The sequence below is a fragment of the Arachis ipaensis genome, chromosome B5, assembly GCF_059453495.1.
Source record: "Arachis ipaensis isolate K30076 ecotype BB chromosome B5, ASM5945349v1, whole genome shotgun sequence".
Lineage (NCBI taxonomy): Eukaryota > Viridiplantae > Streptophyta > Magnoliopsida > Fabales > Fabaceae > Arachis > Arachis ipaensis.
Genome location: NC_142440.1, coordinates 139,984,365 through 140,011,735, shown reverse-complemented (window position 1 = coordinate 140,011,735; position 27,371 = coordinate 139,984,365). Strand labels below are relative to the sequence as shown.

Below are 27,371 nucleotides of genomic sequence, written 5' to 3'. Positions count from 1 at the left end.
ACCGCTTCAGCCCAAAGGAATTTTGGAACATTGCTCTCACAAAGCATAACTCTTGTCATTTCTTGAATGCTTCTATTTCTTCTTTCCATAAAATCATTTTGTTGCGGTGTTCTAGGTCAAGAGAAGTTGTGAGATATTCCAAATTCCTCACAAAAGGATTCAAATAATTGGTTTTCAAATTTAGTTCTATGATCACTTCTTATAGAAGAGATCTTTAAATCCTTTTCATTTTGAACCTTCTTGCTAAAAAATTCAAAGGCCGAAAAGGCTTCTTTTTTGTGTGCAAGAAATAAAACCCAACCAAACCTAGAGTAGTCATCCACAATTACTAAACCATCATGTTTAACACCTAAACTTTGAGTTCTTGTTGGACCAAATAAATTAATATGTAGCAATTCAAGTGGTCTTTTAGTAGAGACGTCTTCCTTTGATTTAAATGAACTCTTTGTTTATTTTCCCATTTGACACGCATCACAAATGATGTCTTTGTCAAATTTTATCAAAGGAAGGTTTCTTACTAATTCTTTCTTTACAAGCTTGTTTATTTGAAACATGCTAGCATGGCCTAATCTCTTGCGCCATAGCCACTTTTCAGATTCTTTAGAATGAAAACAAGCTACATTTTGATTCTTTAGTTCATCAAGGGTAAGTTCATACACATTATCACAACGCTTAGCAATAAACAACACATCATTGGTCTTTTCATTTATAACACAGCATTCCAATCTTTTAAAAATCACCAAATAACCCAAATCACACAACTGACTTATACTTAAAAGATTATGCCTCAAACCATTTACCAAAAAGACATCATCAATAAAAGTAAAATGATCATTACCTACTTTTCCAGCAGCCACAATTTTACCTTTTCCATCATCTCCAAAGGTCACAAAACCTCCATCATACTTGTTTAGTTTGATGAAGAAAGTTGACCTTCCAGTCATGTGCCTTGAGCATTCACTATCCAAGTACCATATATCCTTTTTGTTCTTGGATGCTAGGCAAATCTGCATTAAGACTTCAAGTAACTTTAGGTATCCAAATTAATTTGGATCCTTTGAAGTTAATCCACCTTGGTTGTCCAAGTGCATTGAAATCACATACAACATTGTAAATTTGGTTTCCTACCATTCTTTTTTCAATGAAACATTGTGAATGTGAGTGACCAAATTTCTTACAATTAAAACAATGATTTTCTTATGCATGTTGCTGAAATTGAGGTGAATTATGATGCTGAAAATGATTAAATGACTGAAATTTTTTGGTTTTTGGAAGAGGTGCATTTCTTTTGACAAAATGATTTTTGTTATGATTTTTCTTTTTTGCAGAAGTATTCCAACCAGAGTTTTTGAAAGTGTTTTGGCTTTTTGAAGATGAGGTTCTATAGTTAAAAGTTAGTTTTTTTAATGTAACCTCATTGGTCGTAACATAGCCTAGACCCGACTTGGTGGAAACAGTTTCGATTCTTGAAGACAAAGCATTTTCATCTGAAAAGGAACTTCCAGATTTCTCTTCATATATGGGAACATGTCCCAAAACAGATTTGTTCATGTTGGAGTCAGTTTTTGATGAAAAAGGCCAAAAAAATTGTAGGAGATCTATCAAAAATAGCATCATCATTTGTCATATATCCTAAACCAGATTTTTCATACAATGGTCTTTGACTTGCAAGTAATTTGTCCAAGTTACTAGAACTTTGAGCAAATCTTGCTAAGTCACCATTCAATCTTTTAATCATTTCATTTAATCTTTCATTTTTAGTAATAAGCTCTTGAGAAGGATCCATAATGTGATTTCCTTTTAATTTTTCAAGTTTAGATTTTAAAAATCTGTTTTCTTCAATAATATCCAAGGTACATTCAATTTTCTTCACCTTTTCTCTCAAAAAATAATTTTCAACTTTCAAAATTTCTTTTTCAGATTTACATTTACTATATTTTTCTAGCAGTTTTGTAGAATTTTTTGTGAGATCATCAATTATAATATGTAAATCATCTATAGACAAATCATAGTAATTTACCTCATCAAGTTGATCATCACCAGCCATGAAGCAGATATGTGCTTCGCATTTGGAGTCTTCTTCCTCATACGAGTCATTCTCAAGATCTTCCCAAGATGTCATGAGCACTCTCTTCTTTTCTTTCTTCCCTTTGTCCTCATTCTTGAGTTTTGGACAGTTGGATTTAAAATGTCCAGCTTCCTTGTAATGGTGACAGATCACTTTGCTCAAGTCCTTCTTGTACTCCTTTTCCTTTAAGCTTGAACCCTTGTACTTGTCTTTGTTCCTCATTAGCCTTCTTAGTCTCCTAGCAAAAAACACAAGTTCATCATCTGAAAAACCATCACTAGACTCACTCTCTTTTGATTCTATTTTTGACTTAAGAGCTATTCCTTTTTTCTTTGAGTCTGGGTTTGTGTGTGTGGTTTCATAGGCAAGGAGTTTTCCTCTCAGCTCATCATAGGTTATGGGACTTAGGTTATTACTCTCGACTAGGACAGTGGCAATTGTTTCCCACTCCTTTGTGAGGCTTCTGAGGAGTTTTCTCACTAGGATTTGTTCTGAGTAGGTTGTACCCATAGTATCAAGGTTGTTGATTATGATTGAGAATCTCTCAAACACTTCATCAATGCTTTTTCCATCCTTCATATTAAACATCTCGTACTCTTTTCGCAGCATATCAATCCTCGTTTCTTTGACCCGTTTAGTGCCTTTGTGTGTAACTTGGAGTTTCTCCCAAATTTCTTTGGTTGTCTTGCATCTAGACACCTTTCGGTACTCTTCAAAGCTGATAGCACATTGAAGAAGGTTGATGGCTTTAGCATTCAGCCCCACTTTCTTCTTGTCGTCGTCATTCCATTCAATTTCTTCTTTTGGAGTCACCACTTCATCAGCACTTGTCTTTGTTGTAATCTTGGGGCCGCTCACAACAATCTTTTATGTGTTGTAATCAATGGATTGGATGAAGATCCGCATCCTCTCTTTCCAGTAGGCATAGTTCTTCCCGTTGAAGAAGGGAGACCTGTTGTTTGACTGGCCTTCTGTTAGAGTGTAGGCAACTGTGGTTGTGCCCAAGTTGTTCGCCATTGGACCTTTGCTCCATGCTGTGAAGCTTGATTCTTGAGACATTGGCTCTGATGAAGGTTGTAGAAGGCTTAGAGAAGGGGATTGAATCTATGGCCTTCTTTTACTTTAATAGAAATAAGCCTTTGCTTACAATCTTTTACTTAGGATCTGTTTGAACTGTGCAGCAAAAACTTTATGAGATAATTTGGTTTTGTCTCATAAATTGCAGAGAGACAAAACAGTGCAGAGAAGAAGAAAATGGCACCAGCATGTATCCTGGTTCAGTTGCCTTGTGCAATGCAACTTACATCAAGTCTTCACCACAACAGGGGTGAAATTTCCACTATAGTTAAAGTATTACATACACCAATTCCACAAGATTGACACAATCCTTTTCCTCTCAAGTTCTAATCTAACTTAACTTAGCTTAGCTCTGCTAATACCTAACTCTTCACTCTTAGTGCTTACCCAACTAAGAAAGGGGTACCTCAATGGTACAAGATACAAGACACAAGAAACAACCTAAAGAAATCTGAAATCACTCTAGGCTTTTCACTCAACTGTATCACTCAGCCTTTTAACACTCATTGGCTTTTTCTTGATCTTTCTCTTATGCCTTTTTTCACTCAAGAAATTACAAAAAGATATACATTAAAAACAAAAATTACAATCTGTAAAATATGAAGGAGATTGATGCTTCAACAACCTCTGTTGCTATACGATAAACCAGATTTACTTGACTCTGGTTGAGTTCCTCATTCTGGCGGAATGCTTCTTTAACTAGAAAGCACTGTCCAAGTTGATGAACTCTCCACAGAGAAAACTTCTCAGAACAAAATCTCAAATCCTGGTTCTCTCTCCTTACCTTCAGACTGAAGTGATTTTCCTATTTGTATGAGCTCTGGCTCAACATCTAGGGCTTACTTCACAAGGTCAGTTTCTTGAACCTATGGCTAGCTGAAGTCTTTCTTCTTCTTTCTTCTATCAGCCCCAAAAATCAGGGATTTTGAAGTCACAGACAAGTGATACAACTTCCTTGAAAATAGATTTTCAATAGATTTGATAAATCCAAGCCCTTAGATTTGTTTTGCCTCCAAGAAATAATTGTAGCCATTGATTCACAACATAGGTAAACAGCCACCACTTTCTTCAATTTTTCCCGAAATGGTATGTGTAGAAGGTAGGTTTCAATCAAGCTATGAACATGCATATAAGTGGAAACAATCTACCTTTATCTTCTGATCAAGCTAGAAGAGCCCTTTGCTTTTGCCTTCATTTATTTGACATTTTCTTCAAGAAGCTTCTTCCTCTTTTTTTCATTGTGTATCATCTGAAAGACAAAGCTTGCAATGAAGAACTCTCTTTTTCTTCTCTGTGTTATACCCAAAAGACATCTAGCATTCCAACTGTTGATTTCTTGCTTTTGAGAAACCACGTGGGTGATGTGAAAGAGATAAGAGAAAAAAGATAAAATTTTGGTTCAATGGTGGTGGAAAGATTCAGAAGCAATTGGGACTTGAAATACTTAGTTAGTAACTAAGTTGAATGAATAGATATGGATGTGGACCACCACTTTTGGGCTTGGCTATTCTTGGGCCTATTTTCTTTTTCTCTTTATTGCTATATCCAAAACAATATAGATTGTCAGCTCAACAAGGCTTTCCTTTGTTTCAATTTGCATTAGGCTTGGTTGAGGATTTCATATACTTCAGCATATTTGATTTCTTTGTTTCGTTGGTTTGGGCTGCTACATAATTATTTTGGGCCTACATCACTAAATGAAATAATTAAACCCAGTTAGATATTTAACCCAATAAATCAATGTTTATAATCATTATTAAATTAATTGTATAATATACAGTAAATACGGAGGATAACAACAGTTAATTGGCAGCTGTTTATCAACTCGCCACAATTTAGCACGATAGCAGTGGTTATGGTAGCAGTTTGAACTTCTGCTACAAAAGGAACTAAGATAGTGGCGGTTAGCTTTCTTACTGCTGCAAATCAAACCAAGAAGAGAGCCAACGGCCTTAAGTGCCCCGTCACTCACTCGACCAGATGTCCAAAGTTCTAAATCACTCCCCCTTCTCCAGCCCTAGCTAGGGCTGACAATGGGTAGGGTAGGGTAGGGTTTGGACTTACCCTTACCCTACCTGCGAGTTAAAAACTTTCTTAAAATTCTACCATACCCTATCCGCGAGTTGAGAATCTCTCAACCCTAACCCTACCCGCATCCTAAAGTTCTAAACCCTACCCTACCCGATCCTACCCGCAGAAAAATAAAAATTTTTTAAGTAAATATAAAATTCAACCATTCTAAATTTCATACATATTAATAAAATAGAAAATAAAAAACTAAGTTTAAGTTAAAATTAAAAACAATAAAATTAGGGATGTTCGCGGATCGGATCGGATATGGCCGAAAATTCGATCCGATCCGCACAATTTCCATCGGATCGGATATGATATCCGCACTTTTTAGTGTCGGATCCGATCCGATCCGATTGGATCGGATATCGGATATATCCGCATAATTAAACATTCTATTTTTAATTATATTTCTATGTAAAAAAATTCGATAAAAATATTTCTGTCATACTTTTAAACTTATTTATTCCTAAAATATTTTTAATCAAACTCTCTAAATAACAAAAATAAAATAATACAATATAGGAATAATAATTACTAACTAAAACATACAAATAAGTAAATATAATACCAAACATATATATTTATTTATTTTTTAATTATTATAGTGCGGATCTGCAGATCCGCGGATCGGATATGCGGATGTAGAGCAGATATCCGCGATCCGATCCGATCAATTTACGGATCGGATCGTATCCGCAATTTTCGGATGGCATGCGGATATTTACCGCGAATCTGCGGATACGATCCGATCCATGGACATCCCTAAATAAAATCTTAAAAAAATTCAACATAAAATTACAAATAATATAATCATCAATTAGCTTAATGGTTATTTCAAGTTTTTATAAGAGAAAGATTATGAATTCAATAATCACTTTTTTCACTACATACATAACTTTTACATATATATTATATAATATATTAGGAGTGTGGGTAAGGTAGGATAGAGTACGGTATACCCTAAACCCGTGCCCTATCCTACCCACAAGCAAATTCGCACTTTATCCTAGACGATCCTACCGAATGGGTTAGTCCCCGTTGGATACCTGCGCGTAGGGTATATATTGTCAGCCCTAACCCTAGCCTAGCTTCTCTTCGACCACCCACGCAGCGCCACCATCGATCATCACCCCCCCCTCTCCGTCAGAACCACAGAACCACCACGAACAACCACCGCGAAAACCTTTTCTCTCTTTCTTTTCCCCTATCTCCTGCCTTCTCTGTCTCACCACCGGCTACCATCCAGTGCCGCCGCGACCATCTTCTTCCCCTCCTCACAACCTCGCACTGTGGCTCTCTAGCTCGCCCCTGCCTTCCTCATTCCTAGTCGCAGAATCAGAACAGAGCCACTCTAGTTCCAGCGAGTTCAGACGCAGCAGCGGCTAGTCACTGCCACTGCATCCCTTTCTCCTGAGTTCTTGCTCTGTCCTTCGACTCAGGTTCTCAGATCACATTTTCTTCTTTGTTTTAGTTAATTTAGGATTAGTTATATGTTGATTCTAGTGTTAATTTGATTTGGTTAGCATCGTTTGCTGCTGTTAGTTGAGTTTAGGTTAGAATTAGGATTTTCTTATTAGAATTAGTGTTAGTTTATACATAGTTAAACATGCTGTTAAGAGCTTCTTGAGTTTGAATTTCAATTTGTTTGGATTGATTGACTGATACTTTGCTGAGTCACTGCGAATGCTGCTGATTTTTCATGTCATGGTGCTGAATTTTGAATTGGTGTTGCAAAGAATGCTTGTTAGTGCTATTTTGTAGTGTTTATGCTTTTGCATGCCAAGTGTTTTGAATATAGTTCACAATATTGATCGGAACAATATTCAAAACACTTGGAAGTCTGTAGCAATGTAGGCAAGTGTATCGGGGAAGAATTTTGTTTTTCCTCCATAGAACCATCATGTTATTAGAAAAATGTGTCTGCATTTGGAAAATCTGCCAGGAGTTCTTTGAGCAAAATATTGTTTTTAAGACTAAGCCATTTGAATGCATGCGGCATGCCTGTATATATTGAATAGAAGTTGAATTTAGTCAAAGATGTGAAGAAAAAGATTTAATTTCTGTTTCCAAGATTTAGTCGTATTTAGGCTTGGGGATATGGCAGTGGGTAATTAAGTTCTTATGACTACAATCTTTATAATTGCTTGGTAGTTCACTCTTTTGAGTTAATTTTTAAACTCAGTAATTTTTCACTTAAATCTCTAGTTTATATATGGTTTTTCTTTTGGCCCACCATGGACATGAAAGGTTTGTATTAATATTTCTCCTAAATTGTATAGGGATTTCATCCTCAGTATCTACTAAAATTGTAAGAGATTGTTATTTTTTAGTGAAATAAAATCTTACTCTCAAATTAAACTAAATTCTTTTGACATAAAAATACAGTTTTTCTGGATATCCATGTTTTATTTAAACTGTTGAAAGTTATATAACTTTAATTTGAATGATGCAGACAATGCTTGCAAAGGCTGTTGCAACAGAGTGCCAGACTACATTTTTAAATATTTCAGCATCATCTGTTGTGTGCAAATGGCGAGGCATGTTACTCATAACTCTTTCCCCCTTTTTTCCAAAGTTCATATTTTTCTTTTGTATTGTAGTTTATGTATAATACTTATAAGTCTGCAGTGTTCATTTTCTCAAGAAGTGATTTAAATATCTTGGTTGCAAAGAATAACACTGCAATTCTGTTTCCCCGAACAAGAAGATAGACTAATCTTTTCTACAAGGTGATACAACTAACTATTGTTGATGAAATAGTATGATGCAACAAGTGGCCTGGATCTTGTTAATTAATCTCATATCCTATTTGGTTCAGAAAAGACATGGTACTGTTGTCATCCTCTGTTACTTAGCCAAATATGTACACACAGGCACTCACATCATATATTATATTCAGAGTGCCAGGAGCTCAAAATGGCCACTTGGTATATTAGGGATGATTTGGATTGAAAGAAAGAGTGTGTATATATTTGTTATGAGCTTTGCAATGTCCTCCAAATAATCCTTCTAAAACAAGCAAAGTGTTTTTTTTAAACATACTTTTTTTTTAAGTTACTAAATACATTTTCAGAGCATTCAAATATTTTTCCTTGTTTGACAATTATGAAGACTGTTAGGAGAATTCCTTAGGAGGATATAGAATTATTCTTGTATTTTAGATGACATTGCTTCATTTGAATGCCTAGATTCCTCCTTCGTTTGGATTAAATTGCCTCTATCTTGTAAGGAAGAGAAAGATCTTTCAAATTGCTCCTTGTTCTTCTCTGTTTAGTTTATAAATAGTGGGCAACTGGGCATGCACATTTACAAAATTTATTTTAGATTGCAGGTGATTCTGAGAAGTTGATAAATGTGTTATTTGAGCTTGCAAGACGCCATGCCCCCTCAACCATATTTCTTGATGAAATTGATGCAATCATTACTCATTAGTCAACGCGGTGAAGCACGCAGCGAACATGAAGCAAGTAGACGGCTAAGAACTGAACTGCTCATACAGGTGATGCTTTATTCTTAAACTCAATATAATTTCATAATCACTAGCTTAATGATAATAACATAATTAGTATTGAAAACACTTTATATGTTAGCTGTCCTTGGATAAAATCAACTATGATAGAATTCAAAGTTCTCGCATATATTGGACTTGTGCCTGCTGTTTTTGCAATGGCTACAAGCTTGAGGATGTACACAGCTTGTCAGCATCTTCAAGCTCAGAGAATATATATATATATATATATATATACATATATAGTATAAAATAAGATAAGAAGCTAAGCTATAGCTAGTATTAGTTTAGATTTTTACAATCTTCCAAACATTTTTTTTATGACAAGCTAAGTGATGAGGACTGTGGTTAATGCCCCACTTTCTCATGTAGTTTTGAAGTTTTATATCAAATCTATCTAATAGAACTACCAACTTTGTAAGTGGAAGGAAAAAAATAAAAAGAAAATGGCTTGGTTTGTGGCTGAGAGCACATAATAAAAAAAAATTCAATATTGTCAGCTTTCAATTTAGAATCATTTCCTTGTCTGCCGCAGGGATTTTCTTCAAGAAGAAGCATTAATTCATTCATTCGCAGCTATTGGTCGTTATATATAATTTATAACTTATAAGCATATTAAATTGAATAAGAATGCATGCATAGTTAGGAGAAAAGCTTAGTTGGCACGTCTGACATACATGATACATACATGTTATTATATATATGATTTAATCTAAATAAAGTGCCAATTAATACCAATTCTCTGGCTTTTCTTACCATAGGTAATCTAATTACTGTTGTAGCTAATGCTTTGCTGCTTAGTCATTGTAGTTTTTAAACCTGTATTTGATTTGTCATTCAGTTATTATGCTATTCATGCTGCTGAACTCTCCTCAGATGACACATTATTTTATTGTAAGTAAGAATTTAGCTATTGTGGGTAATCAAAAGGTTTCTGTAGCATTTTGATTTGGTATCGATTAGTATCATAACTATGTGTAAGTATGCTTGAAGTTACGGCTTGCATTGTGCTTGCTGTTTTTGCAATGGCTACAAGCCTCAGGATGTACACAGCTTGTCAGCATCTTCAAGCTCAGGCCAGGGCTCATGCAGCAGCAACAACTGGATTGCGTAGCCATACCGAATTATGGCTTCATGTGCCACCATCCATAGAGTTTGTTCTATATGAATTTTCCAAATATATGAAGAGATTACAAGCATAAAGGATTTTTCTATACACACTAAGTTTAATGGTAATAATTATACTTGATTCTTAAAGTTGAACTATACGCTATGAGTTCTTATTTTTTTATGTAGATTTCTTATGAAGAGAGAAGAATAGTAGTTGATTTTGATTTTATTTTTTTCTTTTTGTTTTACCATTTTATTTTTTCGCCTTTGTTTTACCATTTTTGTATTGCAAGAGCATTCAGGGGATATTATACACTTTTTTGTATTGTTCAATATTTTTTGAGTAAATAATTTATAAATAAGTATTTTTTAATATTTATATTTTCAATAAAACTTGAATATTTATATTTTCAATAAAACTTTTCACTAATAACAAGCTTATCACATACCCTTAAAAATTAGGACACATGTTAACTAACCCATAATTTATTTTAGATAAGGAGACTAAATATATAATAACCTAAGTTTATTATGTTAATAAAGTCATATATTATTAAATTTAAAAATATTGTTTGAAAAATATTAAAATAATTTTGGTGGTTATCTTTATTATTTTCAAATAATATTTATATTTATTAAGTTTTAGGGTATTTCTATTAGTATCGTAAAAATTGTTGTCTTTTAAAATTTGTATTATTAATTAAGATTTTGATTATTATCCGAGTTGATAAACTAAATTAGTTAAACATTTTGTATAAGGATATTCTATTTTCACAAGCCTAATAAAAATAAAATTTCTACAATCTCTATATATTATAATAATTAAACAGTGAATATAAAAAATAAAATTGCCTTTAACAACAAAATCTATGTTTGTAATTATTTTTTTTTTAATTATTATTAGTTAGTGGTATTGTTCATATTGTTATCGATTGATATTGTGAAAAAAAAAAAGACATCAAAATTATACATATAATTTCTATACACAAATGGGCATTTCAATTTGATATTATGAAATGTAAATATTAAAAAAAATGAACTTATTTATGGAAATAGAGTATGTGATCCAATGCCTCAGCGCTTGGACTAGTAAAATAATAAAAGTTGAAACAAATCAAACAATTAAACAAATAACCTCGAACAAGCTTGATACTACCCTCACTCTCTCAGGTGGAAAGCACTCTTCCTTTTTACCCTACTCTCCTTCATTGCAAGAATGTTATCATTGTTCTCATTCTCACCAATAATGTTAAGGTGTGCTCTTCAAATCCCAAATTCTGTTTCCCACTCTGCTCTCCGTCTTTGCTTCCCTTCAACTTCATCCCTACACTCTCACTCTCAGCCCCAATCGCTTGATGAAGCTGTTGATTCCTTCACTCGCATGCTCTCTATGCGTCGTACTCCTCCCATCATCCAATTTAACAAGATTTTGGGATCCCTTTCCAAGACGAAGCATTTCCACGCCGCCGTTTCCCTTTTTCAGCAATTGCAAATCAGGGGAATCGCGCCCAGCGTAGTTACTTTGAGCATCGTAATTAATTGTTGTTGCGGCATGGGTCGTATGACGCTTGCTTTCTCTGTATTGGCCAAGATTTTCAGAATGGATTATCAACCTGATACGGTAACATTGAATACACTCGTTAAAGGCCTCTTTCTCTGTGGCAGTGTTGAAAAAGCAGTGCGCTTTCATGACAGAGTGCTGGCTCATGGATTTCACTTTAATCAAGTCACTTATGGGACCTTGATCAATGGCCTCTGTAAGACCGGACACACATCAGCTGCTATTCAAGTGTTGAGAAACATCCCACGGTATGGCATTGCTCCTGATGTCTTCATGTACAGCGCAATTATTGATAGCCTCTGCAAGGATACACTTGTAAGTCAGGCTTTTCATTTATTCTCTGAAATGCTTGCTAAGGGAATTTCTCCCGATGTTATCACATACAGTTCTCTCATTTTCGGATTGTGTCTTGAAGGTCAATATAAGGAAGCCATTGATTTGTTAAGTGATATGGTGCTTAGAAACATTACTCCAGATGTTCGTACCTATAGTATTTTGATCGATGGGCTATGCAAGGAAGGAAAGATCAAAGATGCTAAGAGTGTATTGGCTGTAATGGCAAAACATGGTGTGAAACCAGATGTGGTTACTTATACCAGCTTAATGGATGGATATTGTTTGGTGAATCAGGTAAATAAGGCAAAATATATATTCAACACAATGGCCCAAAGTAGAGTGTCACCCAATGTTCAAAGTTACAATACCATGATTAATGGCTTGTGCAAAAGTAAAAGGGTCGATGAAGCCTTGAATCTCTTTGAAGAAATGCGTCGTAAGTACTTGGTTCCAAACACAGTAACTTACAACACTCTTATTGATGGCTTGAGCAAATCGAAGAGAATCTCTTGTGCTTTAGAGCTTCTTGTCGAGATGCATGAAAGAGGTCAACCCACAGATGTAGTCACTTACAATTCCTTGTTGGATGGGATGTTCAATATCAAACAAGTTGACAAGGCACTTATGTTATTCAAGCAAATGAAAGAGAGTGGCATTGATCCAGATATATGCACGTTCAATATACTTATTGATGGCCTATGCAAAGGTGGAAGACTTACAGATGCAACAGCGATTTTTCAAGATCTTTCCGTTAAAGACTATCCTCCAAATGTGAGGACATACAATATTATGATCAATGGGCTCTGCAAAGAGGGCTTGTTTGAAGAAGCATTGGCACTCTTGTCAAAAATGGAAGGCAATGGTTGCTTACCAGATGCTGTGACTTTTGAAACTATTATTGGTGCTTTGTTTGAAAAAGATGAGAATGACATGGCAGAGAAACTTCTTCGGGAAATGGTTGCTAGAGGCTTATTGAATTGATAAAAAAAAAGGTAATATACATGAATTCAAATTGAAATTACATCTCATTGTTGCTGAATATGTATCATAGTTCTGTGAATTCTGTGTCTGTTGGGTCAGAGGACTTTGGCAATGCCATAACATCAATTAATTTTGCACTTTCGATTTTTGCAATTGCTATTATCCTTTTTAATTCCATTATTTTATTGATTCTTTAGATGATATTCCTAGATATAGCTTATAGATTTAGTGTTTAAGATCTCTTTATTGCAATGGAGTGTTCTTTACTGTTATTCTATGAGATCATATATTTATCACGCTACAAACTAAGCAAAACTAAAAAGATTGAATATTTTGTTTTGTTGTTTGTTCTCTGCTATTCTGTTGTGCAAGTTATTTTTCCGTATCTTTGTAGGTACTGTATATATATATATATATATAGATATATATATATATCAAAATAATTCCTATCACTGTTTTTATCATAAGCAACCATGAGCTATTGTTTATTTGATTAAATCCTCCGGGAATTGTTGTAAAAGGAAATTTAAGTAGGTATTAAGTATTTATTCTTAGGCTATATAGTTTTCACTTCCATCTTAAAAAGAAACCCACCTTCTCGAATGCATGTCCCCTCTTTTCATCAACCTAAGCAACATTGAGTCAAGGTTAATATGGTTCAGTTATCTCAAAATTTGTGGCCATTTTCTTAATTAATACTACTCAATTGTATTGCTTGGAAATTGCTTCTGCTGAAAATATGTACATTATGAAATACTTTTTCGGAGAATGTTTTTCTGTTAATTCTTAGATAAATTACCTCATTATTTCTTGTTTAGACAATACTCCAGTGTCTCTTAAGTCTCTGTTTATTAGCATTTTAAACGAAGTTACTGGCTTGGAGTTTTGTTATGTGGTGTTGTGATGGGGGTGTTAAAAGTGAAACAATATAGAATTCTTTGGAATTGCAGTTGATTTTATTTAGTGAATTTCTTTGCATAATTGTTGTATTTATTTACTTTCAATCAGATGGGTAAATACCAATCCACCGTGTTATATGTATAAATTTAATTGGCTTTATATTAATCCAAACTATGTTGAAGCTCTCTAGTGTGAATTTTCCTTTATACTTTGATTTCGGAATCAATTGCGAGACACTAGAATTCTTCAGAATCATACTCACTGGATTTTAAACTTCAAAAATCACTTTTTTCATGAAACCCAAACAAAAATCACTTCATCTCAAACGGATAAAATATTGATGTTGCTATAAACTTTGCAAAGTCAATCTTTGCATTATAATTAGGTTCTTCATTTATATACTTCCATGCTAACTTGTGTGGTTCGTGCTGCGTAAAACAGTTTTAGACTTAAGCAAACAGTACTCCAAATAAACATTTATTACTGCAAAGGGCATAATTTTGCTGTATGGTAAGAGTATATGAATATACAATGTGTTTCGGATATTGCATGTTCATCAACAAGAAGATGGCTCTGTCATCAAGAGTTGTTTCAGACTCTACAGAAAGGGAAAATTTTAATATAGTTAACCAATTCTTTGTTCATTTTCACTGATATACAAAATGGGAGCACAAGTTGAATAGTATTATTTATTTATTTATTTATTTTTTCAGTTTTCGTTATGCAATCTGCAATGGAGTTCTTTTCAGGTTCTACCATTTGTAGGCACAGGTAATTTAACTTTTATGTCATTGAGAAGTTGTGGTTCTACCTTGGAGCAGAAGAAAAAATTGAAATGGAAGACAATGGTTGCTCTCCGGATACTGTAATTTAAACAAATATTCGTGCTCTGTTGAAAAAAGGTTGAAAATGATCAAGTGCTGAAATATCTTCATGAAATGATTATTAGAGGCTTATTGAAAAGACAATAGGAGAAATAAATCAATTAAAATTAATAAACTTTTCGTTGTCAAAATTTGTACAGTACTTGGTAAATTTTATATCTATTGTGTTGGAGGATTTGGGAAATGCCATGAACTCACTATCACCTTGATTTTGGTTATTTCTATGTTTTTGAATTAATTTTGAACTTGTGTTATTGGCTCATTTTTGAGTCTGTTACCATGGCTATCATGCATTCTGTTTCGGCGGATATTCATAGTTGTAACTGTGCTTAAGATTTCTTGATAGTAATTAAGAGCTCATGATTGGTCTGATGAGCAACTATGCTTTATTTGACTAAATCTTCCTAGAATTCTTCTAAAAGATATGCTGTGGCAATATTAATGACATAGATATATGATTTTCACTGCCGTCTTTAAAACAAATACATCTACTAAATGCATGACCCCACTTTTTTTGGTTGACAATTTCAACATTTTGTTATTTTTCAAAATCTGATCACAGCTGAAGAAACCTGTATACAAAGTATGTGATTACACTTGATTTTTCAAGAAAAAAAAAGGGGCTGTGCAAGAAGGAATTTCTAGGAATTTGTCTACTATGGTTCAAATATGAATTATCTTAAAGCCTTTGTTCATTTTCATAATTAATATTACTCAGCTGTAATTCTTAGAAATCAATTGAAAATATGTACATTATGTTGATTTTCATAATTAATCTTACTTGTAATTAATGTTTTCTTAAAACCTTTGTTCATTTTCATAATTAATGTTACTCAGCAGTTAATGCTTGGTTGAATTATTTCATTATTTCTCATTGAAAAATCCTATATAGGGATTATTATATTGTTCTTGTTTAAAATCATGTTGAAAATCTTTTATTATTAAAACATGGTTCGGAGTTTTGTTGTCTGTTATTAGCTACACCTGTCACAAAAGATTTGGGGATTCTAAGTCCAAGTACAATTGTTTCTACACCTGTTTCTTTGGGTTTTCTAAATCTTCTTTGCAGTGATGATTGGGGTTAGAATAAAGAATTAAAAGTGAAACAATGTTGTACAGTTTGAAATTGCATTTCTTCTTGAAGAATATCTTTGAATATCAAAAGTTGAACTCTGCTTAAGTGCTGATTAACTTATTTCATGAAACTGATATTGACCTTGCATTGGTGGTTGAATATTTTGGATTCTTGACATTTTCATCTTTGTTCCATGGTTACTGATTGCTAGGTGCATGCAAGCATGTTAAGTTGCAGCATGGCAAAGACAACATTGAAGTTCTCTAGTATGAATTTTCCTTTATACTTGGATTTCAGCTTGTCCATTTGAAATAATTGCGAGACAGTTGATTTAATATTTTCTCAGCATATTTGATTTCTAGTTGAACCCACCATTGGATGATTGGATGTTAAGCTTCAAAATCAGTTTTGGATGGAAGTGAATAATAGCTACTTTCACAAAAATCACTCTTCAGACTGCACTAATAAACATAAAATGAATTGATCTCAAACAAGATAGAATATGGTTGATAGCATGCTGAATGCTACCTGCAGATATGGTTTAATTTTTTTTTTTCACCCTTTCTTTTTTCTTTTGAATAGGTATGTGATTTTGGCTTATCAAGAATGAAGCACAGTACATTCCTTTCTTCCAGAGCAACTGCAGGAACAGTAAGCTGTCATAATCCTCATTTCTAAGCTCAAATACTGTGTCATACCCTCTGCCTTCCGAATTATTCGTTCTTTCATGTTCTTGCTCTACATTTTGCTGCATATTTTTTTCCATTGTGCTTTATATTCTTTTGAAGATATATAAACATACACAAATGGAGGCATTTGCTATTATCTTTTAACAAAAAATTTGGAAAACCAGGAGCTTCTTGCCGTTTAAAATTCATTATGTTTGGGATGTTATATTAATTCTTTTGTGATGATGAATACCTATCTTTAGCCTCGGCTTTTGTTATGTTCAATTTATAATACAATTACTAGTTCTATAGGCCAAGAAAATGTCGATTAAATAAGGTTTGGGAGAATGAGAGAAGGAGGAAAACACAGAGTGAGAAAGAAAAGAAAATTCAGAGAGAAAGATAAGACATTTATGATCTGCATTACTAGTGAGCTTATCACTAATCTGTGCTTATGTATAGAGAAGAGTAGCTTGCTGTGCAAGATAGTACAAAAGGTACAACAGTCCGTTCATTCTTAAGTTAGTTATGAAAGCTGTAACTAACAGCTGTCCTATCGTAGCTGGCACTGTTCTCACAGCCAACAGTTCTTTCATAACTAACTTGTAACTCTTCTCTAGACTTTACCAATTCACTCTACTACGATGAATGGTTTTTGGTAACAAATGAGGAAATCTTTCTTAATTTTGTTGAGGCCTAAACATGAAACTGTTGAATTTTGCTTGTTATAATTAAATTTACTAAAGTTGTTGTTTGGTACGAGTTTCTGCCTTTCTGAAAAAATAAATATAAAGACAGGTAGATAGAGATAATTGCACAAATTTTGTCTTAGAGAAGAGAAACTTTGTGCATTTCTCTATGTCTCCTTTTCAAATAGGTCTGTGTCCTCTGATAATTGCCAAATGGGGCCTTAGTTAACTACATGCTTTTCATCTCTACCTCAAACTCCTGTCTTTCATATGTATGATCAGCTCCGGTATTCTGCACGTATTTAGTTTTGCTGCTAAGCCTTTGTTTGGCATTGCAATACATTCATTTTTTATAACATGTTGCAGGCCGAGTGGATGGCGCCTGAAGTGTTAAGAAATGAACCTTCAAATGAAAAGTAAGCTCAGTTATCATTGGTTTTCATCATTAATTTTTTTCTTTATTTTGCTTGTGGAGGAGAATTTCATAGTCTGTGTTCCTCTCTAACCTGAATCATCTAGCATAGAGAAAAATAAATTGGAATTTTTATTACATATAACTATTGTTCTTTGGCTTTGTTGTCTCGTGGTTCTTCTCATTGATGTTGCCACCCTTTTAAGCTGTTCATAATTTTATGATTATAACAAGTGGTGATTGGATATCCAGGTGCGATGTTTATAGCTTTGGAGTCATATTATGGGAGCTCTCTACTTTGCAACAGCCCTGGGGTGGAATGAATCCGATGCAAGTTGTGGGTGCTGTCGGTTTCCAGCATTGTCGCCTTGTCATTCCAGATGATATGGAGCCTGCTATCATGGATATTATCAAGCAATGCTGGAAGACGTGAGTGTACTCTTCAATCATTTTATCCTTGTTCTAAGATATCAGAACTCTTGCTTATAGCATTCTGAAAACCACTTGTTCTATCGAATATGAATAATCACATGAAAGGAAATACACATTTGATCTTGCCAAGGTACAATTTTGTTTCAATATAACCATTCTTGTAATAAAAAATCCTTACAATGTGCAAGCCAGTTTCAACAAATCCCTGTAATGACGACTCGTTGTTTCCTCTAAAGATTATGCATAATAGGGGTTTGATTACACAATTTTTAAACTAGAAGACTTGGTTGAAAAATATTTGTACAGTATATGGACTTAATTAAAAACTTCTAGACTATAGGGATTTGTTGAAAATATTTCGGCATATATAGGGATGCCCTTGCAAATGTTTAAGCTTTAGGAACCTTTCGAATAGTCTAAGTGTCTAACTTCTTCACCCAGTCACCCTTCACCCTTCACCCTTCTTGCTGTAAAAAATAATATTGTTTATATTTTTATCAAATTCGTAAAATTATTATCTTTTGGTTTTAAATTTGATGAAAAAAGAAAGTATAAAAGTGCTTTAGTATTTAATTATATACAAATATTTAATTACGTGTTGTTATATCTATAAAAATAATGATTTTGTATAATTATTATATGAATAGTTATTTAAGAGAATTATATAATTAAACAAAAATACATAATTTATATTTTTTGTATATTAAAGTTAAATTCTTTTTATCTTTTAAAATTACTTTTTTGGTGGATTAATTATGAATTTTTCGATAGTTTAGTCAACCTTTCTTTTTTTTAAGAAAAGTGATTAAGAAGCCAATTCCAACACATTAATTGTAGTAACAGAGAAAAATATATCTTTTTAATAGTGAATTATATGATAAAAATGTAAGTTTATAAATTTTTTTTTATGGGATGAAAGAGAGATTGAGAAAGTTAGGACTTATATTTTGAACAATAATAAAATAATAAAAAATAACTATAAAAAGAATTTATACTCTCTATATATAATTTTAATTTGTATAGTAGAGTGTCTCTTTTTAATTTGTTTTTCTTAATTCATGTTATAAAATAGATTTACATGGAGTTGGTTTTATATGAAATTAATAAATAAAAATATTAGATGATGATTTAATTAAATTTGTTAACTTATCTAATAATTTTTAAATATCTATTTCATATAAAAATAACTACATATAATTATTTACATACAGTTATTTTCATACAAAATTAATAATTAAAAATTATAAAATAATAATTTAATCAAATGTATTAAATTATCTAAAAAATTTTTACTAACAAATTTACATCAATTTTATCAGTGAGTTTTAAGTGAAAAAAAAGAAGTAAAGAAAATGTGATATAATAAAAAGTCAGATATATTTAAAATGAGTACAACAACTTTGTACACATTAGATGTGCCATATTTATATAAACCATCAAATTTCATTAAATAAAAATCAAAGACTAATATAAAAGAGGAACATTTATGGATTCTAATAAATACACAATATCATAGTACATAAATAAATATCTTTAAATTACAATATTTTAAATAATAATATAATATTTTATTTTTAAATAAATAAAAATATAAGTATTTTTTATTCATTAAGATTAATTTATTATGCAATAAAATTTTTATAATATTAAAAAATTATATTAAAATAATATTTTAAATTCTAATATAAAAATATAAAATAATTAAATTTTATTTTATATTACTTGACAAATAATTAGATTATTATATTTAAACTTATTTACTAACTACTTTTGTTAAAAATATTATTATATAATATAATTTTTTTTAAAATATTTGTAAAATTTAATTTTTTGATTTATTTAATATGTATAACGTAGGTTACACATAGCAAGTTCATTTTTATAAATTTGTTTTATTAGTTGACTTTTCCTATATATTAGTTTATTGTAAGAAAAAAAAACTTTATGCATGAATAATATTATAATGTGGCGGCTAATGCAATTATAGAAACTGATATTTGTATTGAAAAAAGTTTTGGGATCTAACCCTGTTTTCGTCGATAAATTAACTAACAATAATTAAATAAAAAGTTAGATTATATAAAATTGAGAAATTAAATTTCACAAATATTTTGATAAAAATTTAGATTATATAATAATATTTTTAACAAAAATACTTAATTAATAAATTTTGAATATAATAATTTAATTATTTATCGAGTAATATAAAATAAAAAAGGTTAAATTATACAGTTAGTCTCTACAGTTTCAGTGAAATTGCAAATTGGTCCTTACAGTTTAAAAATTTGTAATTGGGTCCCCACTAACGTTTAGCATGAATGAAAACGTTAAATATTGTTATTTTACTAGAATGTCCTTATGAATCAATGTTCTAAAGAGTCAATTTGAAAGAGAAGATAACGATTTCTCATAACGTATTTCCAGTATCTGTGTCCAGTATCCTTGTTAGGGTTGAAGGAGTTTTTCGAGTTGTAATGGACCCAAACCAGTTGTCCGAAGGAAGCTCAACATCCAGGAGTATGAACAAGAGAAGACATCAATGCTTCTGTGGGGGAAGAGGTGGTGGTGCTCTCGTCGTCATCGTGTATGAATAGCCTAGGTAGGAGATTTGTTGCTTGTTGTAAATTACCAAAGTGTAATTTTTTTGAGTGGATTGATGGAGAGTAAGAGGTGATGGAAAAGGGGAGAAGGACTCATTGCTTTTGTAGAGATCTGCTGATACTTCGAACCTCCAGTACTGTGATGAATCCTAATAGAAGATTTATATCCTATCCCAGTAGAGGATGCAAGTTTTTTGAATGGATTGATGAAAAAGACAAGGCTGGGGCTCAATCTGAATGCACCCAACAAAGAAATAAAACGCAGGGGAGCTCAAAACATGCTAGAGATTTTGTAAGGTTGGATGAATCTATGAATGCTGCACTAATAAAGGCACAAGAAAGAAAGATAGATAGATTAAATATAGAGATAGGACGCATGGAAGCAAGTGTAGGAAGATTATATTCTTATTTTACATTGCTCCAACAACAAATTGGAAGAATGGAGAGTGACATGAAGAAGCAAAAATAATTACAGAAAATGATATTGACTTGTGTGTTGGTGGTAATATTTGCAGTGTATTGGTTTAACTGAGTTTGATGAGTTAGGAAAAAAAGTGTATCTGCAGTGTATTTGTGTAGTGTTTAATGCTGAATGTAATAATCTTTTTTTATCAATTACAAGTGATTATGAAAAATTGTTTGCATTCATATCATCCCTTTGCAAAAAGTTCTAGTAAACAAAATACAGAGTAAAGTAGTTAACATTCATATTAAATAATAGTCAAAGTGGCCTCTCCAAGATAGCAAGCCACACGCTAAACATAACAAAAGCAGTAAAACAAAACAAGCATCCTAAATAGTGTTCGACAAAAGTGGTTCATAAGCCACTGAACTTGCATGGACATAGGGTATAATAAAGTTCATAGCCACAGCCAAAAAACTAATACAACTTAGTCCTAAACCTTAAAAAAAAAACTAATCTTCTGTGAGGTCTATGGTTTCATTTGGTCCAGCTTTTGGCTTTCTCACACCTATCTTAAGTCTTCCACTGCGCCTTACACCAAAATTTTTTGTCTTAGGCAGTGGTGGAGCTGTGGACCTTGTTGGAGCATTTCATGAAATACTTGAAGCAGCCCCTGCCAAGAGATCAATGGTCTCCTGAAGTAAGAATGAAATTCATAGAAAATTAAAAAAATAAATTCATAGAAAACTAAACTTAGCTATCTTGTCTTTTGCTGGTCTGACATAAAGACTCATTTCTTATTTGTGAAGTCTCCAATGTCCTGAAGTAGCAACTCCAAGAACCAGGCCCATGAATCTTTAGTCTTTGTCTCTATTGTTGCAACTGCCAGGGAAAAGTAGTTATCATTAGGGTCTCTGCCTACAGCAACCAATAATTGTTGTCCATGATCATCCTTCAGATGGCAACCATCCAATCCTATAATAGGCCTACAAGCAGCCAGGAACCCTTTCTTCACAGCATCGAGACACATGTACATTCGCACAAACCTTGGTTGGATTATTGGACAGGGTCTATCCAACTTCAGCTTCAATGTCGATCTAGGATTTGCTCTCAGTACCTTTACACTGTAATCTCTGATCCTACCATATTGCTGCACTACCTTCCCTTGCACAACTTCCCTTCCCTTTCTTCTTGCCCAACAAGCCTTCTACACAGATATATTTGTCATATATTTATCTTGAATTGTTTGAATTACAGTACCCAACTTCATATCTTCTCCTCTACTTAAGTTATTGGTGATTTTCTTTGCAATCCAATTGCTGGACGCAAGACGGCCACTGTAATTCCTCCCACAAGTGTGCTTGCTCTTCAATGTCTTCATCTAACACAACCAGATTTTTCTACTTTACTTGCAAATACATCCATGGATACTCTCCTCTTAAATCTTTGCATTTGACTCTACATCTAACCTGATCGTTCTTGACATATCTAATGTCCCTCCCATTCAACAATGCATATTTCTTAATAGCCTCCTTAAACTCAGCAATAGACTTAAACTCAGTCCCCAACCAAAACTCATAATCAACACTCATGTCAGCTTCTCTAGGATACCTCTTTCTTCTTACAGGCTCATCAGAATTTTCATCATAGTTGTCCAATGACTTTGTATCATAACCCAAAGAAATATCTCCAACATCAATTTCTGCTCCATCTTCACCCACCCCTCCTGTGTTATTTTTCACACCAACTCTCACACCAATATTATTATCATCTGTTCCTAATGAGCCACTGTTACCTCCAAAGGCATTTGGATGCTGACCTTGTTGGTTTTCTTCTTCAACGTCAAAGTCAAAATGATCCTCATGATCACCATCGTCAGCACTGTCATCAAACCTGTTATCTTCACTTGAAGACTCTGATTGACTTACCACTTCTATTTCAACTAAATTATTACCACTGTACTCACCATCAGAAGATATATAGTCCTCATCATTTGAGATTATCTCAACCCCATTTTCTTGTCTACATCCATTAACCGTATACACATGGCAGTGTTTAGTCTCTTGTTCCACTACAAACTTACTCATTCTCATTGCATCTCCATCAGGCTTCAACTCCCTAAAACTATCCTTCAATGCAACTCCAGGTTTATTCCACCAAATTTTAGCATTGTCTGTGTATCCAATTTCTTTCAGCGCTGCAACAATTTCTTGTAATAACCACTCATCTAACTCAAACTGCAACCCTTCCACTACCATTCCACCAAGGTATTCTTTCCCTCCTTTCCTACTAACCATCTGACCACCATGGTGGAGATCATTAGTAAACACAGAATCTCCCATCACTACCAAAAAAAAAAAGATTTATCAGAAAAATCCTAAATACAGTAAATACTCTAACCTCTACTGGAAAAATAAAAATAAAAAAAGGAGTCAAATCATAACATTCAATTCACAGCCTTAGGGGTTAGGAACTCTTACCTGTTTTAATGTTGCTCTCTTGCAAATTTTACTCTTCAACTGTCAATAATGTCAATCAGTCAGCAACTCCACACAGTTCGAACCACACTCGACGATTAATTCCAACGATGGAAGGGAAGCATGAGCAGAGACATATTCTACTGGAGATGAAGCGCGAAGATAACGAAGGGTCTCAATGGAATTTTTTGTCATTACAAAATTTGGAAGAAAGAAATAAGGAGTCATTTGTAATTCTAGCTATTGCACATGCAACTCACATGTTCAAGGGGTGAATATGCTATCGAATATTCTGTTAAATCAAATGGTGTTTGAACAGTAGGAACCCAATTATAAATTTTAATTTTTTTCAGGCACTTAATTACAAATTTTTAAACTGTAAAAACCAATTTACAATTTCACTAAAATTGTAGGGAGTAACTGTAATTTAACCAAAAATTTTAATTATTTATATTTTTATGTTATAATTTAAAATTGAGAGAAGTATTTCCGCAGAGACAACAAGTTGTCTACGTCTTGGAGCAGAGAGCAGAGAGCACAACCTCAAACTTAACGAATGTGCGAATCACTCAAATGTTGTCATCCTCAACCTCAAAGATCACTTTGATTTTTAGGTATTCTCTTCTCAAAATCCCTAATCTTGTTTCCTTCGCTTCCTCTTCATTTTCAATCTCATCCCTTCACTCTCATTCTGTGCCCGCATCCACTCGCCAAGTTGATGAAGCTGTTGATTCCTTCACTCGCATGCTCTCTATGCGTCGTACTCCTCCCATCATCCAATTTAACAAGATTTTGGGATCCCTTTCCAAGACGAAGCATTTCCACGCCGCCGTTTCCCTTTTTCAGCAATTGCAAATCAGGGGAATCGCGCCCAGCGTAGTTACTTTGAGCATCGTAATTAATTGTTGTTGCGGCATGGGTCGTATGACGCTTGCTTTCTCTGTATTGGCCAAGATTTTCAGGATGGGTTTTCAGCCTGATACCATAACATTGACAACAATCCTGAAAGGTCTCTGTCTCTGTGGTAGTGTTGAAAAAGCAGTGCGCTTTCATGACAGAGTGCTGGCTCATGGATTTCAGTTTAATCAAGTCACTTATGGGACCTTGATCAATGGGCTCTGTAAGACCGGACACACATCAGCTGCTATTCAAGTGTTGAGAAAGATCCCACGGCATGGCATTGCTCCTGATGTCTTCATGTACAGCGCAATTATTGATAGCCTCTGCAAGGATACACTTGTAAGTCATGCGTTTCATTTATTCTCTGAAATGCTTGCTTAGCGAATTTCTCCCGATGTTATCACCTACAACGCTCTAATTTATGGATTGTGTCTTGTGGGTCAATATAAGGAAGTCATTGATTTGTTAAGTGATATGGTGCTTAGAAACATTACTCCAGATGTTCATACCTATAGTATTTTGATCGATGGGCTATGCAAGGAAGGAAAGATCAAAGATGCTAAGAATGTGTTGGCTGTGATGACAAAACATGGTGTGAAACCAGATGTCGTTACTTATAACTGCTTAATGGACGGATATTGTTTGGTTAGGCAAAATATGTATTCAACACAATGGCCGAGAGTAGAGCGTTTCCTAATGTTCGGAGTTACAATATCATGATTAATGGCTTTTGTAAGAGTAAAATGATCGATGACGCCTTGGATCTCTTCGAAGAGATGCGTCGCAAGAACTTGGTTCCTAACACGGTAACTTACAGTACTCTAATTGATGGCTTGGGAAAATCAAGGAGAATCCTTTGTGCCTTGGAGCTTCTTGAAAAGATGCATGATCGAGGTCAACCTGCTAATATAGTCACTTACAGTTCTTTGATGGATGCTTTGTTCAATATCAAACAACATGACAAGGCACTTATGTTATTCAATCAAATGAAAGAGAGTGGCATTGATCCGAATATATATACATACAACATACTTATAGATGGCTTGTGCAAAAGTGGAAGAATTAAAAAGGCAAAAGAGATATTTCAAGATCTTTCCATTAAAGGCTATCGTCCAAATGTGCGGACATACACCATTATGATCAATGGGCTTCGCAAAGAGGGTCTGCTTCATGAAGCATTGGCACTCATGGCAAAAATGGAAGACGATGGTTGCTTACCAAATGCTGTGACTTATGAAACAATCATTCGTGCTCTGTTTGAAAAAGGTGAAAATGATAAAGCGGAGAAACTTCTTCGTGAAATGATATCCAGAGGCCTATTGCAAGGATAAAAGTTGGTGAGATTCTTCTTGTTAGACATCACAAAATGTTGTTTGTATCTCTTTCTTTTTAACTTGTGTTTTGTTCTCGATCATCGTTCGATTCCATATTAATGCTTGTAGATCTTCACACGATTGTGATTCTTTATTCTGCTTCACCCACACCTAAGTGTTTTCTTTGTAGTTGCTTATTTTATGGCATTTTCGGTGACTAGATGGCTGTTATATGTGGCTTGTCGGATCTATCATTATTTCCCTTTTTGTTTTCGTAATTATATATGTGCATTGATGTTAATTTATTCCTAAGCTGAAATGGTTGTGATTTTCATCATTCAAAGGGAATCCTTGTTAGTTGTGAAGCTTCCCTGCACTCTTATTGTCTTTCGATCTTTTCATTTCCCCCATATTTAAAGTAAACTCCCATGCAGCAGCATACTGTCTGATGTAGCCTTAGATGAAATCTAATGTTATTTTGTAAACATCTTCTCATTTTTCTGTGTTCATGCAGTTATACCCGAAGCATGTTGTACCAAAGCAATCAACTTGATAAAAAAAGTTACTGATTCAAACTTCAAAGCCAAATGATTTTGATCAAACACTAGCCTCTTGCGCAATCTACAAGCACCCCAAAGAGTAGCAAGAAACATTTGCACAGGTTAATGCTCAAAAAAGTTGGAATACTCTATCATGAATTGTATGTTCCCATATAATCATGTTAAGAAAAATAATAAACCTATAAACTTTACAATTAAAATGAGAAACTTTGGTGGTATATTCGGGCTTTTAAGTTGGAATCTCATTAAAGCTAAAATATTGTGTTAAGAAACAATTATGTGATCAAATCTGGTTTTAATGAAACAATTATGGTAATTTTATATGATAGGAATTGTTCAGTAGAGAGTATTTTCATTTGTTAGCTGAGCTAAACTTGTAGGTTGATGGCTTGATAACTTTCATCTTTATGCTGGCTCCACCATAGATCAATTGATTCATTTGAAACGTTCTTGGAGTTATCATGAAAAGCATTGGTCCATTTGTTTGTTTTTTTTTTTTTTTCAGAAAAAAAAATTGACATTAAAAATTTTGAAAAAATGGCATTTATCATTGTCTTTTTGAGTTTTTTTTTTTTTGAAGGTGGAAATATAAAATAACTAGTTTACAAGGGCAAGCAGTAGCAGAAAGCCATTGGATTTTATTCAGATGCCATTAAACTAAGCAGCAAGAATGCAACATACTACAGTAATAGGGCCCAAGCATCTAAGTCTTTATGTACTGGAAAGCATCTAAGTCTAGTAGGTAGACACTGAATATTACTGGCTTAGACTATACGAGATATAGATATTACATTGATCATATTGGATTGAAAATTTGAAATGGCTTGACATTCACAAGTTCATTTCGCTGACATGCACATATGCAGTTGGGCGGTGTTAAGGTAGTTCGAGGCAGGTGTTGTGCAGCTGTTTGTGTAAGATCAAGCTTTGCACTTTTAGTTTTGTTCCATTTATATCTTTGTACCCTTTATTGCTGAGATTGTTAATTTGTTGTTGTTAGGTCTATTGTGTTTCTGCAACGGCTTTGATTGGTTCTTGTAATGCTTTTTCACTTATCTCGATGGCTTATTAGGCGAAATGCTCTCTCTTTTTTTTGGGGAGGTATAAAAGAATTATGCTGGAATCAAGTATGATTTGGTACTGTTTGATTTTTTATTTTTATATATATTTTGTTATCTTAGTTACATTTAAAAATTATATATTTGAAAAAAAATACATTTGATATTTTCAATTAGAAAATGAATGAAGTTAAAAATATTGTTCGAAATAATCTTCATTTCACATAATAGGGGAAAAAGAAATAAAAATGAATTGATTTTAAGAAAAATAAATTATTGAATAAAT

The 27,371-nt window shown here is 33.3% G+C and overlaps 2 protein-coding genes and 1 pseudogene across 3 annotated transcripts; all 3 read left to right on the top strand.

The window, feature by feature from the left end:
* Positions 1 to 6,174: 6,174 nt before the first annotated feature.
* Positions 6,175 to 14,461, top strand: LOC110262519 (uncharacterized). Its single transcript, XM_088487728.1, has 6 exons — positions 6,175 to 6,657; positions 7,671 to 7,755; positions 8,550 to 8,717; positions 9,568 to 9,958; positions 11,007 to 12,725; positions 14,328 to 14,461. Exon 5 carries the CDS (start codon positions 11,053 to 11,055, stop codon positions 12,712 to 12,714), a length of 1,662 nt encoding a protein of 553 aa, XP_088343854.1. The 5' UTR covers positions 6,175 to 6,657; positions 7,671 to 7,755; positions 8,550 to 8,717; positions 9,568 to 9,958; positions 11,007 to 11,052; the 3' UTR covers positions 12,715 to 12,725; positions 14,328 to 14,461.
* On the top strand, positions 14,326 to 20,944 carry LOC107644121 (putative serine/threonine-protein kinase SIS8). 2 transcript variants are annotated; one of them, XM_088487729.1, is made up of 6 exons: positions 14,326 to 14,385; positions 15,785 to 15,839; positions 16,156 to 16,224; positions 17,297 to 17,346; positions 17,595 to 17,771; positions 20,212 to 20,944. In XM_088487729.1, exons 3-6 carry the CDS (start codon positions 16,180 to 16,182, stop codon positions 20,366 to 20,368), a joined length of 429 nt encoding a protein of 142 aa, XP_088343855.1. In that variant the 5' UTR covers positions 14,326 to 14,385; positions 15,785 to 15,839; positions 16,156 to 16,179; the 3' UTR covers positions 20,369 to 20,944. The 2 variants fall into 2 exon arrangements, with proteins under 2 accessions (XP_088343855.1, XP_088343856.1); XM_088487730.1 differs by lacking the exon at positions 14,326 to 14,385 and having other exon boundaries at positions 15,704 to 15,839; positions 20,199 to 20,319.
* A 2,810-nt stretch (positions 20,945 to 23,754) lies between these two features.
* On the top strand, positions 23,755 to 25,384 carry LOC148565960 (uncharacterized; annotated as a pseudogene).
* The last annotated feature ends 1,987 nt before the right edge of the window (positions 25,385 to 27,371 follow it).